The 13,870-nt window shown below is 31.6% G+C and overlaps 1 protein-coding gene across 1 annotated transcript; it reads left to right on the forward strand.

Moving 5' to 3' along the window:
* The first annotated feature begins 321 nt into the window (after positions 1-321).
* Positions 322-8,501, forward strand: LOC133178788 (uncharacterized). Its single transcript, XM_061313484.1, has 4 exons — positions 322-585; positions 2,806-2,890; positions 6,231-6,310; positions 8,391-8,501. Exons 1-4 carry the CDS (start codon positions 376-378, stop codon positions 8,499-8,501), a joined length of 486 nt encoding a protein of 161 aa, XP_061169468.1. The 5' UTR covers positions 322-375.
* The last annotated feature ends 5,369 nt before the right edge of the window (positions 8,502-13,870 follow it).

A 13,870-nucleotide genomic window follows, 5' to 3' on the forward strand; every position in this document is an offset into this window, starting at 1 on the left:
ATCACATGAGTATATTTCTAGAATAAATTAATTACATATTTTTTTCAGACGAAATAGATTCAATAATGTAACACCATTTAATTCAACTTTATGAATGGCTTTTTATGTGCCTTTACACAGTGAAATTGGTTGCGCATGCTTCAAGCTATTGCGTTATTCAACCTGGTTACCGATCATATTGTACATCCATTTAAACATATGAATTAGCGACCCTTGGATCTCTTTTAGGATAACTATAAACTTAATTACAATCTTGTTAACAAATTAACAATGTTTGGACTAAAAATTGTTTTATTTTTTAATGCAGTACACCATGCGGTATCGGGACAAATTGACAACGTAACAAACATAAAAGTGACCGCGCCTGGCCAATGCATGACTTCAAGCAAAATCATGAATGTTTTAGCCATCATTGGACAAAAACAGTGCATTCGGAGTTGTTTACAGAATCGTAAATGCAAGTCTGTAAACTATCGAAAACAACAATTGAACTGTGAACTAATTGCAGCAAAATATGGGGACCCGGGAGCTACTTTAGTTCTGGATTCAGAGTGTGACTACATTGAAATGGAAAATCAGCCACAGGTCAGTTATGTGTCTGTACTGTTTGTTCCAATGACATCGTCCGGTGAGTATGTTTTATTGTTGCATTTACATAAGGAGAAATTTTCAGAAATAATGTCGGTCAAAGCAGTTGAAAGAAAACTTCATATTCTTGTTCTAAACTAATATAAATCTAAATTTAACAAAGTTATCCCGTCAATGTGTAGATTTGGGAACAAAAAATAAATAAATAAATAAATCCAAAATCATAAATACATGTACGCTGTCATTCTCTCATTCCCTGAGGGCAAAAAGTATCAGCGTCAGACAACTATGTAATATTTTCATTCTATTGAACACGCATTATATATTTAGCAGATCATTGATTTTTATCGGCTCATAAAATGACAAAATGAACTATTATTTGAGTATTGTTCGAAAAGCTAAAACGTGATAATACTCGTAACATTGAAGGAATATAGATTTCCAATCTTATAAAAGTTTAAGGATGTGTGTTTACATTCGCTATGTCTTATTTTTCTGCACGTTTTAGTATTCACGGCTTGATTTAGTGAGTAGATGTTCAAAATCTCTCCCATATTTTGCACATCATGAATTAAAATATTCTCAAAACTTGTAGTTAAACCGATTGAAAACAAACAATAATATGAAAGAATCTTAAATTTTAGTTTGTATACTTATCAAGCTGAAAATGCTTGTTGACATAAGTGAAAGCTCAGATGAGCTTTTCTAACTGAAGGGTGTCTGACATCTGTCTGTCCATGCGTCTTCCTTAAACTTTTACCAATTTTCAACTTCTTCAGAACCAACGGGCTAATTTCAACTAAATTTGCCACATTGGATCTTTCGGTGAATGGAATTTTAAGTTGTTCTCAAAAACTACTGATTCAGAAATAAATGAATGAAATAAAACTAAAAGAAAAAAATTAAGGTGACAGCTTTCTGACAAAATGTTTATATAACACTCCTATTGGGTAGTATGGGAGAACAAAAGAGGATCAGTTTTACGTGAGAATATATAGAAAATAGAAAAAGGTATTTTAAAACGTCTTCTCAAGATTCAAGTATTTTTACATCAATACCCCCGAACCTGAAGTAGGTTGGTTTACAATAGGACGATTTAACATAGGAATATATAAGAAAAATTCTTTAAAATTCTTGTTCTAAAGAATGGTAGACTATGATATTAGATATTAATATGCAAGAATCCTTAATAAAAACACATTTAAAGGACAAGGTATGGTAAGGGCCGAATCTGGCCCCTTGTTTGATGTAAAAATCATAACACAGTTAAAATTGTGATAGTTTTTAGTTAAGAACTTAAAATGATGCTTGTTTGAGAACCAGCACTAATTTTGATTCAAACTTACAAGGAGGCCACAAGAGGGTGCAGAAGTACGGCATTTTCCCGAATTTCCTCAATCTGGTCGAATTTCATCAAATTTGCAATACTTTTCACTTCGGAAAACATAGAGCACAAGCTTGCCTATCTGAGATTTTTATACATAAGATGCATCTGATACTATTGTATGAAATATATAAATTTGGTAGATAGGCAAGCTTGTGCTCTATGTTTTCTGAACCAAAATGTGCTGTAAAATCGATGAAAATTTGCATAAAAGTGAGAAAATTTGGAAATTGACCTTCCTGTGACCTCTGTGAATCCTGTAACTTAGAAACAATACTCAATTTGTGGCAGGGGTGACAACAGGTTTTTAATTGATAAATTGTTGCATCATTCTAAAAGACACCCCAAACCAGGGGCCAAAAAGGGGTCTTAGCCTATCTTGTCCTTTGTACCAATTGTGATAAGGAAAGGGAATAGAATGACGCTCCAATAAGGGATTACATTTACATCGGGTCTGTAGGGAATTTATTGAAAAAAAAAATTCAAAATAAAAAAAAGTCGCACTAAATCGTAGTAATATTCATGCTTTTAACTTGTATTTATTGATTTTTTTTTTCAGAATTCAGAGATCAAGCTTCATCTATGCACAAAACAACTATTTAAGAAAAATTTTCTTTCCCTAGAACAGCAAAGTCATGCTATTATATTAAGATATCCATTATGTGCAGATTGATGTTCCTGTATTTCAAGAGACTCCCAGGGTGGGGTCACTTCATAGGGTACTTTTTTGCAAATAAATCGGGGAAAACCCCTTTAAAGTTTAAATCAACTCATGACCAAATGGGCTAAGGTAGCTCAGGGACGCTATGACAATGGGTCTCTCTTTTTTTCAGGAGCTGGCTGGATCTTGTAAGTCAACATCGTGTAAAGGGCAGTGCACTGCTCTGAGTAGAGGAAAAACGTTCTGTACAAAAGAAAGTAAGTAATTAAAAAGGATTATTTTACCCGTTCTGAAAAAGAAAATCCCTAAAATCTTTTATTGCATTTTGAAAAAAAAATCGATTTTTTTAGACTAGAACAAAAATTGACGAGACTTTGAGTTATTAATGAGATTGAAAGAAAAAATGTTATCAGTATTTTTTTTCGCAGTTCATCATTAAAGATAATTATTAACATATCATATAGAGTGAGAGAACAAAAAAATCTTAGATATTTCTTAAGAAAATATGAATAACAACTATTATGCAAATTCTTGTTGAAAATTTATAATCCTATATTTCCAGGAGAAAAAAAAACAATATGTATACACGCATCTTAAAAAAAAATACAAGTATCTTTTAATAATATTTCTCTGGTATTTCAGTTTTATTTACTTCAATTTGATACATAGCATTGTGTAAATAGGATGCTGTATGAATGTTTTATGAATGACTAAGACGTGAATACGGAAGACAACTTTTTTTACGACTGACACTTTTGATCGCCTCTGATTGTTACTTAAGGACTAATGACCCTTTGCTCTAAATTTCATAATTTTTTAAAAACTTTCCAACATTGATTTTCATTAACAGCTATAGCATCAGCTTCAAATGGAAAATATACTGAAACGCAAAAGAAACGCAACTTCCTAACTTTAGGGTGAAGATTATATACAAGTTATAACTTTGTACTTAAAAAGTTAGGACATCTTCAACTTTGCCAAATCAGTAATTTAACGTTGAATGATTTTCATTCAATTACCGGAAGTTGATTTTGAGCCCTCTTAACAGAAATAAAAAATTGCATGTTTAATAAAACATTTGACAATAATTTGGATTTTCAAGGGTTTGTAGCTGTTAATCATAAGTATTGCATTAATATTCCGGAAAAAAATCTTTTTTTTTTTCTTTTCCCGATGTGATGCAAATATCTACTCAAAATGATTGAAAGCATGCATTTTCATTGCTCTTGCTGGAAGTTCTCAAAATAAAGGTAAAAGAGAGTTGCAGATGCAAATATGCACTACATAACGACTTATCAGGCTCATACGTTTCAAAAGCATGATTGACAGTTCTTTGAGATTGATAAGCCTAAGAGTTATGATACTTTCTAAGGTTTAAAGATAACATTCAAAAATGAATATAGTAAGGTAAAAAGTAAATTTACAAACATCAGATTTTTTATTTAAACGTTGAATGTTATCTTTAAACCTTAAAAGTATCACTGACATAACTCTTAAAACATTCCCCCTTCCGAACATTCAATTACAACGTGCTAGTCCGCCATGTACAACAATTGCAGTTCGATTTCTACGATGCATCAGGTTTATCAATCTCTTGATCTGAGCGAAAGAAATATTCTTAAGCATTTTTAAGTGACTGTTTTTCAGATACTGAGGTCGAATTTTCTCTAACCTGACGTAGTGTAGTAACCCTTGGACTTCCGGTCAAAGAACTGTCATTCATGCTTTTGAAATGCATAAGCCTGATGAGTCGTTATGTAGTGCATATTTGCATCTGCAACTCTCCTTTACCTTTATTTTGAGAATTTCCAGCAAGAGCGATGAAAATGCGTGCTTTCAGTAATTTTGAGGAAATATTGGTATCCCATCGGGAAAAGAAAGAAGGATTTTTTTTTTTCGGAATATCAATGCAATACTTATGATTAACAGCTACAAAGCCTTGAAGACCCAATTTATTGTCACATGTTTCAATAAACATGCAATTTTTTGATTTCTGTTAAGAAGGCTCAAAATCAACTTCCGGTAATGGAATGAAAATTATTCAACCGTTAAATTACTGATTTGGCAAAGTTGAAGATGTCCTAACTTTTTAAGTACAAAGTTATAACCTGTATATAATTTCCCCCCTAAAATTAGGATGTTGCATTTCAGTATAGTATGAAGTATGAAGCGATGCTTTTTTTTTTCAGAAAAGATTTTTATGTCGGATCATGATATGAAGAAATTTTAACACAGTGCACAGAGGATTGAAAGAGTAATGATTTATTATCACAACATGAAATTAAAAATATGAGGTGTATATGAAAATAATATTCAGTATCATACCTATTAAATTCATATTAGAAAACATAATTAAGCGCTGCCTTCTAAGTCAGAATATCACAATGTTCTATGTAGTTGATACAAAAAGAATACATCTGTTAGCAAGAGTTATCTTTCTTATAGATTTTTTTTTTTTTCATTGGAAAAAAATGCAATACTAATAAAAATTCTACATTTGGTACTTGAAACATTAAACCATTTTTAAGATGGTCCTTAAAAAGATAGAGCTTATTCAATTTATGAGAGTTTTTATACTGAATTTTATTTTTTTTATTATTTTTTTTTTTTTTATTTTTTTTATTTTTTTTGGGGGGGGGGGTAATAAAATATTACAATTTGAAAATGTGTAGCCAAAGGAAATAGAAGGTAATGTTTCCATCTTATGTCAGGTTTGATCGAACTGACTACTCTAAGGTCTCGACAAAGAAACTCTGATAATGAAAACTTTAAGTCGCATTCGTATTTTTAACTTGGAAAGTTATCTCTCTTATCAAAGGGTCGGTTCCCCTTAAATTAAGATTAATTAAATTAATTTTTTCCCTTTGAATTACAGTGGATTATTAATTAATTAATTTATCTATAATAATTTCTAAGGAAAATTAATAATTTATATTTTGTATAGTTTCACGTATGTCTTACCTGTGGTATAGAGTCTTTTAAAGATTTTGATGGACCTTTTTCCGACTGTGTACTCTTTGTAGTTTTGTACAAAGCCAAAGTCAGAATATTTTTTTTTATTTTCATGAAACTGTTGGGATCATTGAATGTTCTTTTAAGTGTTTGAATTAGTTCTTAAAGTGTTGTTTTTAAGAGTCAGAAAAATATGCTACAAAATATGCTATAAAAAATGCTTTTTATATTATTATTATTATTATTATTATTATTATTATTTAAAATTGGCACCGTTTTTTGAAAGAAGTAAAACATATTAATTTTTCCATAAACAAGTGCTTGAAAAATTGGAAATTAATTTGCATAACCTACCAAGAAACTCATTATCGAAGAGAAAATTATAAAATAATCTTTTAGATGAATAAATTTTTTAGTACATTTAATGCATGACCAAACGCTTTTAACTTTTAATATCCTTAGTGGTATGGTACAATACGAAAACAGATATGTCAGCAATGCAAACCCGATAAACATTGATCTAATCGATTATTATAAAATAACAATTATTATTAAATAACTGCGTAGTGGAGTTAGTTTTGGTTACTAAAACTATATTTATTCCCTTAAAGTTCCAATGTGGTCATTTATACTACTATATTGCAGAATGTCCGACATCATGGAAGATAAACGGAGAGAAGAAATATTGCTTTATGAACAATTCTCTTAAGTGGCAGGATGCCAAGGTATGTCTTTAAAGAGGGCATGATAGTCGTGGCCTTTCTTTGAGTATCTAAACCCTATGAAGAAGTTAAGAGGTCTCTTATCATACGTCATGGTATGCCGATGAAGGGCTTCAAAGTAAGACCTCTACTCGGCACTCATGGCTATTTAGTAGTAAGATCTTGATTATGCTAACGCCTGCAGTGACGCGGGGCCTCGGTTCTTAAGGTCTCATCCGAAAGACCCGCAACTTCAAAGTGCCGATGCTTGAACCCACCACTTTCTGATCATGGAGCGATCACTCTACCAACTAAGCTACCCTGAAGGCCGAATAAAATATAGGAAATTTCATTCAATGTTATGGCTATAAATGAGGTTTTTCTGTATAAAATGATTGTGCATCCTAGAAAAAAAAATCATATACCATTTTTTTTCTGGGGTCATCTCTCTGGAAATTTTCTGACATCCCGATCTCCTTAACAGAATACCGTCACGGTAGCTCAGTCGGTAGAGCGTTCGCTCCATGATCGGAAGGTCGTGGGTTCGAATCACGACCGCGACTGACCTAAGTCGATAAAAAATAGGTAGCAACTGTTTCTTCGCCAAGAGCTCGGCACTTTGAAATGAAAGTTGCAGGTCCTTCGGATAAGACCTTAAAACCGAGGCCCGTGCGTAGGCACGATGAAGAGCACTCACTGCTCGATGGCCCTGAGTGCCGAGTAAAAGTCTAAATGTGAAGCCTTTCACCGGTATACGATGACGTCTCTGTATATGTGAAAAATTCTGAAACGGTACGTAAAACAACATACAATCAATCAATCAATCAATCCTTAACAAAATAATGCTGTTTTCTACAACTTTCACTCATAAATGTCAGAACATTGATATCGTGAAAAGAGCCTACAGATTTTCTTTAGTTTTGTTTTTTGAAAGATATTAGGCATAAATAACCAAAGAGGCTGCTTTTCAACCTGTTTTTTTTTCTCTCACAAAAAAAAAAAAAAAAAATAATAATAATTTTTAAGTTTCTCCTAATACTAATAATAGCTATGCATTTTTCGTCTGAATAAAAAGGTTTCCTTTTCTGTGGCAAACGTATTCATTGCGGAGAATGTTTTAACCACTCGAAAACATTCTTCGAATACATGTGCATGGTTTCCGAACAAAACAGAGATATATTCAAATCAATGGCAGACAATTCGTTATCAATCAGATCAATAAAAATGTCTCAATCAAAATGGTGCATTTCATACAGTGTTACGTTTAAGAACTAAAAAGGTTTTTTCTCTTAAATTTTTTAACGATACTAAAGTACTGTTCTTAAACGAGAACATTTTCATGTTATGGTGCCAGCTTTTCTCTAGTGCACTTAAATATTCTAACGTACTCCGCTAAAATATAATATAGTGAATGTATAGAAATCAAATTGACGATATATCATGATTTCGCCAGATGAACCTTGAAATAGGTGTCATTTAATGCACAGGAATTATTTCTTTATTTAATTGTAGTGACTTTTTCAGGCTATATTTTAATTCTAATCAATTGCAACCAAATAGAGACAATTTATTGTGATTTGAATATTAAATAAAGATAATTGTTTTAAGATCAAAAATTAAAGTTCAAAAGTGTTTCTCCTTAAATGGCTTTCCAAACTAGAAGTGAAATATACTAGTAATCTGACGATGTTTAAAACAACTGCTAAAGAAAGATAATATATATAGAAAAATGCTTTGGAAAAAAAGACAAACTTGTACAAGAAATTTACATAAAATTCTAATGTGCCCTTTGATAACAATTACCAATGAAGGTTAAAGAAGGATAAGTTTTCTCGTTTTTAATCAACGGTTTCTTTGTCCGCCAATTTCTTTGAAAGTGAAGTGAAAAGATTTCACTGATAGTGTGGGTAACATATTTTTTAAACAAAGAAAATTGTATCGATTAAATTGCTTTCAGATCAATTAATAGCATGTGTTAAAACAATATGAAAAAGACATTAATTTGAAATATATCAATTCAACTAGCATTATTTTCTCTCTCGGATATCCGCATTCCGTATGTACCCTTGAGTGAATATATTTTTCTTTCATTTTATCCTCTCAGGATAGCTGCATTTCGATGGAAGCACATCTTCTGGCAATAGAGACGGAGGCTGAACAAATATGGATTCAAAACGAAAGTATATGCGTTTTCTTCGTTCATTTTAAGTACTGAAAATTTGTTCTTTAAAATGTATCTATAAAACAAAGTTGAGAAGATCAATATCATCAATATTTTCTTCTTTACACATACAAGCACTATAGTTACTAAAAAGTATGGTGAATTCAATACGAATCGAACATCCTCTTACTTTTAAGATGAATTATTGCTATACCTGATACTTACAATATCTTTGTGGACATAAGTTAAAAGTTATTGTAAATAAATAGCAATTAATAGCAATTATTGGACGGATAAATACCGATGTTGTCGAATTATCTGGAAAATCTTGGATTGGATATTCTGAATAGTTTTGAATCAAATGATGTAAACTAAATTGAAATTTAAATTTTAGCAAAAAAAAAAAAAAAAAAAAAAAGATAAATAAAATCTTATGTAAGTACCACTGAAATAAAAATTATTTTATAAATCAGCATCGAAGTTTTTAAACTGTAGATTAACTAATTAATAAGAGATGGAAGATCATGTTTTTATGAAATAAGTATACGTTAGAAAATAAATGAAACATAAAGGAAATTAAGAAATAATTAAATCTTAAACATTTTTTAAAATAGTATTTATCTAACAATGAGAGGATTTATTATATTTCTAAAGAAAGTTCGGGTATATTGTTGTTACTCATGTCTGTCCGTCCGTCTTTTGGGAGATGGTTGGTGGTGTCATGTAGATATGCAGTAAGGTTTCGGAATTTTCATTTTCACCCTGGGGGTCAAATGGGGGTCGAAAAATGATGTTTTTTCTGCAAAAAGCCCCTGGTTCCCTGAACTCCTCTTACATTTTACACAGTAGCCTAATCATCTTTTGGGAGGTGGTTGATGGTGTCATGTAGATGTGGAGTAAGGTTTCGGAATTTTTATTTTCACCCTGGGGATCAAATGGGGGTCGAAAAATGACGTTTTTTATGCAAAAAGCCCCTGGTTCCCTGAACTCCTCTTACATTTTACGCAGTAACCTAATCACCTTTTGGGAGATGGTTGGTGGTGTCATGTAGATGTGCAGTAAGGTTTCAGAATTTTTATTCCCCCCTGGGGGTCAAATGGGGGTCGAAAAATGACGTTTTTTATGCAAAAAGCCCCTGGTTCCCTGAACTCCTCTTACATTTTACACAGTGGCCTAATCATCTTTTGGGAGATGGTTAGTGGTATCCTGTAGATGTGCAGTAAGGTTTCGGAATTGTAATTTTCCTCGTGGGGTCAAACAGGGATCGAAAAATGACGTTTTCTTATGCAAAAAGCCATTTTACACAGTAGCCTAATCATCTTTTGGGAGATGGTTGGTGGTGTGCTATAGATGTGCAGTAAGGTTTCGGAATTTTTATTCCCCCCCCCCTGGGGTCAAATGGGGGTTAGATTTAAAAAAAAAATATTTAACATGTTTAAACCCCCTGGTTCCCAGAACTTCCCTTATATTTTATGCACTATCCTTAAATCATGATCATTTGGAAAATGATTGATTTTGCCCTGTGGATGTGTAAAATGGTTTTAAAATTTGCATTTCCATGTGGATGGCAAATAGGGGCAGGAAAAAAATGACCCCTCCCTAACCCATGGGGTCATGATTTGTACAAACTTGAATCTACACTTCTTGGGAATGTTTCCATATTAATCATGCTTTTGTTGTTCTTGAAAAGAAGAATTTTGAAGATTTTTTTCCCTTTTATTCCTATATAAAATTTTGATCCCTTATTGTGGCCTGACCCTATCCTCGGAGGTCATGATTTGAAAACTAGAAATATGTCCATAGGACATAAATGCCCCGCCGAATGTATATTACTAAAGCAACATGAAAATTTGTATGAGTGTATGAAGTTTGATGAGAATATCTTGAACAGTTTCTTTAAAATTGAAACTAAAATCTAAAAAAAAAAAATGGATATAGATGATAAATTCTCACCAAATTATGTATAAGTGCATGCTTACATAAAAATATCTTGGATTGTTTCTTTAAAACTAAGCAAAATACAAATTAAAGAGAAGGGAGGTCAAGGTCACAGGAAATTGCAAGGTGAAAAGTTTTTGATACAGTTGAATAGCTCTCACTAATACATATCAGCATATTAGGTTTGATAAAATATCTTGAATGATTTATTTAAAACTGAGCTTAACATTTATTTGAGAAAAGAGAGGTCAAAGGAAAGGTTGAGGTCAAAATGTTGATACAGTTGAAAAGCTTACATCAGTATGTATTTACCATTAGCATCTGAAGTTTGATAAAAATGTCATAAATGGTTTATATAAAACATAGATAAACACTAATTTAAAAAGTGAAGTCAAGGTAAAAAAAAAAAAAGTCAAGGTAAAAAAGTTGATGCAATTGATAGCTCTCAGCAGTATATATCAGTATATAAAGTTTGATATATATATCTTGAATTGTTTATTCAAAACTGATCTAAGACACTAATTTAAGAAAAGTGAGGTCAAGGTCAAAGGAAAGGTCAAGGTCAAAAAAGTTTATGCAGTTGAAAAGCTTACATCAGTATCAATGTATCAGCACATGACGTTTGATTGAAGTCGGACATGACAAACACTATATGCCTGTAACTGAATGTACATGTAATGTCGACAACGGGAGATAACTCTTCAGAATCCGATGATCTTTGATCCTTTTTAAACTTTTACCTAACCATTTGCATTTCGATTATTTTACCTCAATCAATACTTAAACTTGTACTTACCGACTGTCATAGGTCCTATCAACTTCATGAAATATTATCCAATTAAAACACAAAATGAATTAATTTCTACTGATATACATGTCATGATGTTTACACCACGCTGCACCATGTGCAATGATAATGGTAAGACTAGTACTAGTAGGGTGACGCAAGCCAAATGTGATGTAGAAATTTTCAAAAAGGTGTTCACATACATGCACCGTACAAGAACAAATTTTAAATTATCATAACAAACGATGTTTTAACGTAACTTTGCCATCTAGGCCTATTTCCAAAAACAGGCAATTTGTGTGTGTGCGTGTTGGAGGGGGAGGGGGGGGGCAAAATTGATTGGGTATGGCTTTTCAAGGAGGTTTTTGCCTAACGAAATACTAAATAAAACGTTTTTGAAATTTTGATAAATTCATCAATAACGCTATTACTAAAATAATGTTATTTGTTGCTGAGAAAATAGATTTAAAAAGTTCCAATTATGGGCCAAAAATTTATATCCCCCTTTTATCAAAACCTAATTTACATCATTAATTAAATTCTGTTATTTCAGACTGGTAATGAATTAAGTAAAGGAAATACCAATAAGAGGCTCATAGGTCACATGGTCACCTGAGCATTTTGTGCTCGAATTGACGAATACATGTACATGTACTGTGTAAATTATTTTGACTTTTTCCTTGGTAAGCCCAATATGAAGGAGTGTGCATTTAGAGGCAAACAACTTAGTGCGGGTATTACTGTCTAGACATGACAGCATCTAATTAAAACTATGATTACGAAATTCGATGTAAACGGAGATAAAATGAATAAACCCATTTAGATACTAGCATACAATAACACCTTAAAACTACCATTTTTTTGTCATCTAGTCCGATGCATTATAAAATTGTTACTGATCCATGTTGAAAGAAGATTACTGTTTAAATTGGCCTCTTCTAAAAATAGATCCCCTCAATCCAAATCATGTTTTGCCATATATATATATATATATATATATATATATATATATATATATATATATATATATATATATATATAGGCGATTTATGAATATGAAGTTTTTACTTAAGATGTCGTATTAAGCAATATTCTATTACCTCACATCCGCAGAGATTCCCTCATATTAAATCAGACATAATTATTAATTTGCCTTATGCATGGTCTGCAGTATTTTGCTTCCTAAAAAACTACTTTGGTTTTCTTCATGATCTTATTTATTAAATCTATCCGATCAAAAGTATGTGTCCCATGCATAGTGAATTCACTTTAGTCAATTTAAGACACCAAATTAAACGAAATATACAAGTATAAAAGATTAACGTTTAGCATTATAGTTTAACTTTAATTAACTTTTCCTAAATGTATATTTAATCATTAACAAAATAAAGATACACTTGAATATTTGTCAATGAGGTACACAAGATTATCTCCCTGTGTTATAAAGTTTCAGCCTCTGGGAATGCATGGTGGATGGGGGGAACAGATGCAAAATCAGAAGGCACGTTTTACTGGGAACACTCAAACAACACATTGAATTTCACAAACTGGTATAATGATGAACCAAATGGGGGTACAGGTGAAAATTGCCTGGAAATGTTTTCCGGGGGTGATTGGAATGACAAGTCTTGTAATTCATTTCTTTTCTATATTTGTGAAAAATAGATAAAACAATGAAGAGCTTTTTTTAAAGGTTATTACCTACAGAGCCTTACATGGCACTTCTGATATTCTGATATATCTGAAAGTACATGTTTAATATCTAGGAAACATGCCTGACATAACTTTGTAAACTTTTTCTACACAACAGTGTTATGAAAATTTGGATTTTGAGAAAAAAAGCTTTGGAAAACAGTCCGATCGTTTTTTGTTTTTTTTTTCGTTTTTTTTTTTTTTAAATAAAATTCTGATCTTTCGTTCATGTGCATGTATGTCTTTGAGTTTTCAGTTTGATTGCTTGTTAGATAAAATGATATTTGTAAAATTAAACTTTGTCAAAGCATTGGTGAATAAAATACCTTGAAACTATTCTTTGTGTGCTTAATAATCAGTTGAAACATTCACATTATCGATAGAGAAATACAGTTTACAGGAATAACAATTCATGCAATACAAAAAGTATTGCATATTTTGCTTTTACTGTTAATTTAAGTTAACATTACTCTCAAATAATTAGTAAAAAACAAAACAAAACAAAAAAAGCACATAATTTTAACACGTGCCGCCAACGCCGTTTAAATTTATGACATTCAGCAGGAAATGAGACCTTTCACTTAATACTAAAAAGCAGCCTTAATACTAAAAATCAGTTGAAACATTCACATTATCGATAGAGAAATACAGTTTACAGGAATAACAATTCATGCAATACAAAAAGTATTGCATATTTTGCTTTTACTGTTAATTTAAGTTAACATTACTCTCAAATAATTAGTAAAAAACAAAACAAAACAAAACAAAAAAAGCACATAATTTTAACACGTGCCGCCAACGCCGTTTAAATTTATGACATTCAGCAGGAAATGAGACCTTTCACTTAATACTAAAAAGCAGATTTAATGACTTTTCAATGGCAATGTAGTCTCTGGATAGCAGATACACTCCAGTGACCTTTCAATTACCCCTCAGCCATAATTCAGGCATATTTCAGTCAGCATTCAGCCAACACATTTCAGTTTTCTTTCAGTGACCTTTCTGT

The sequence above is a fragment of the Saccostrea echinata genome, unplaced genomic scaffold (assembly GCF_033153115.1).
Source record: "Saccostrea echinata isolate AGI-Se365-2 ecotype Australia unplaced genomic scaffold, CSIRO_AGI_Sech_v1 ptg000003l, whole genome shotgun sequence".
NCBI lineage: Eukaryota > Metazoa > Mollusca > Bivalvia > Ostreida > Ostreidae > Saccostrea > Saccostrea echinata.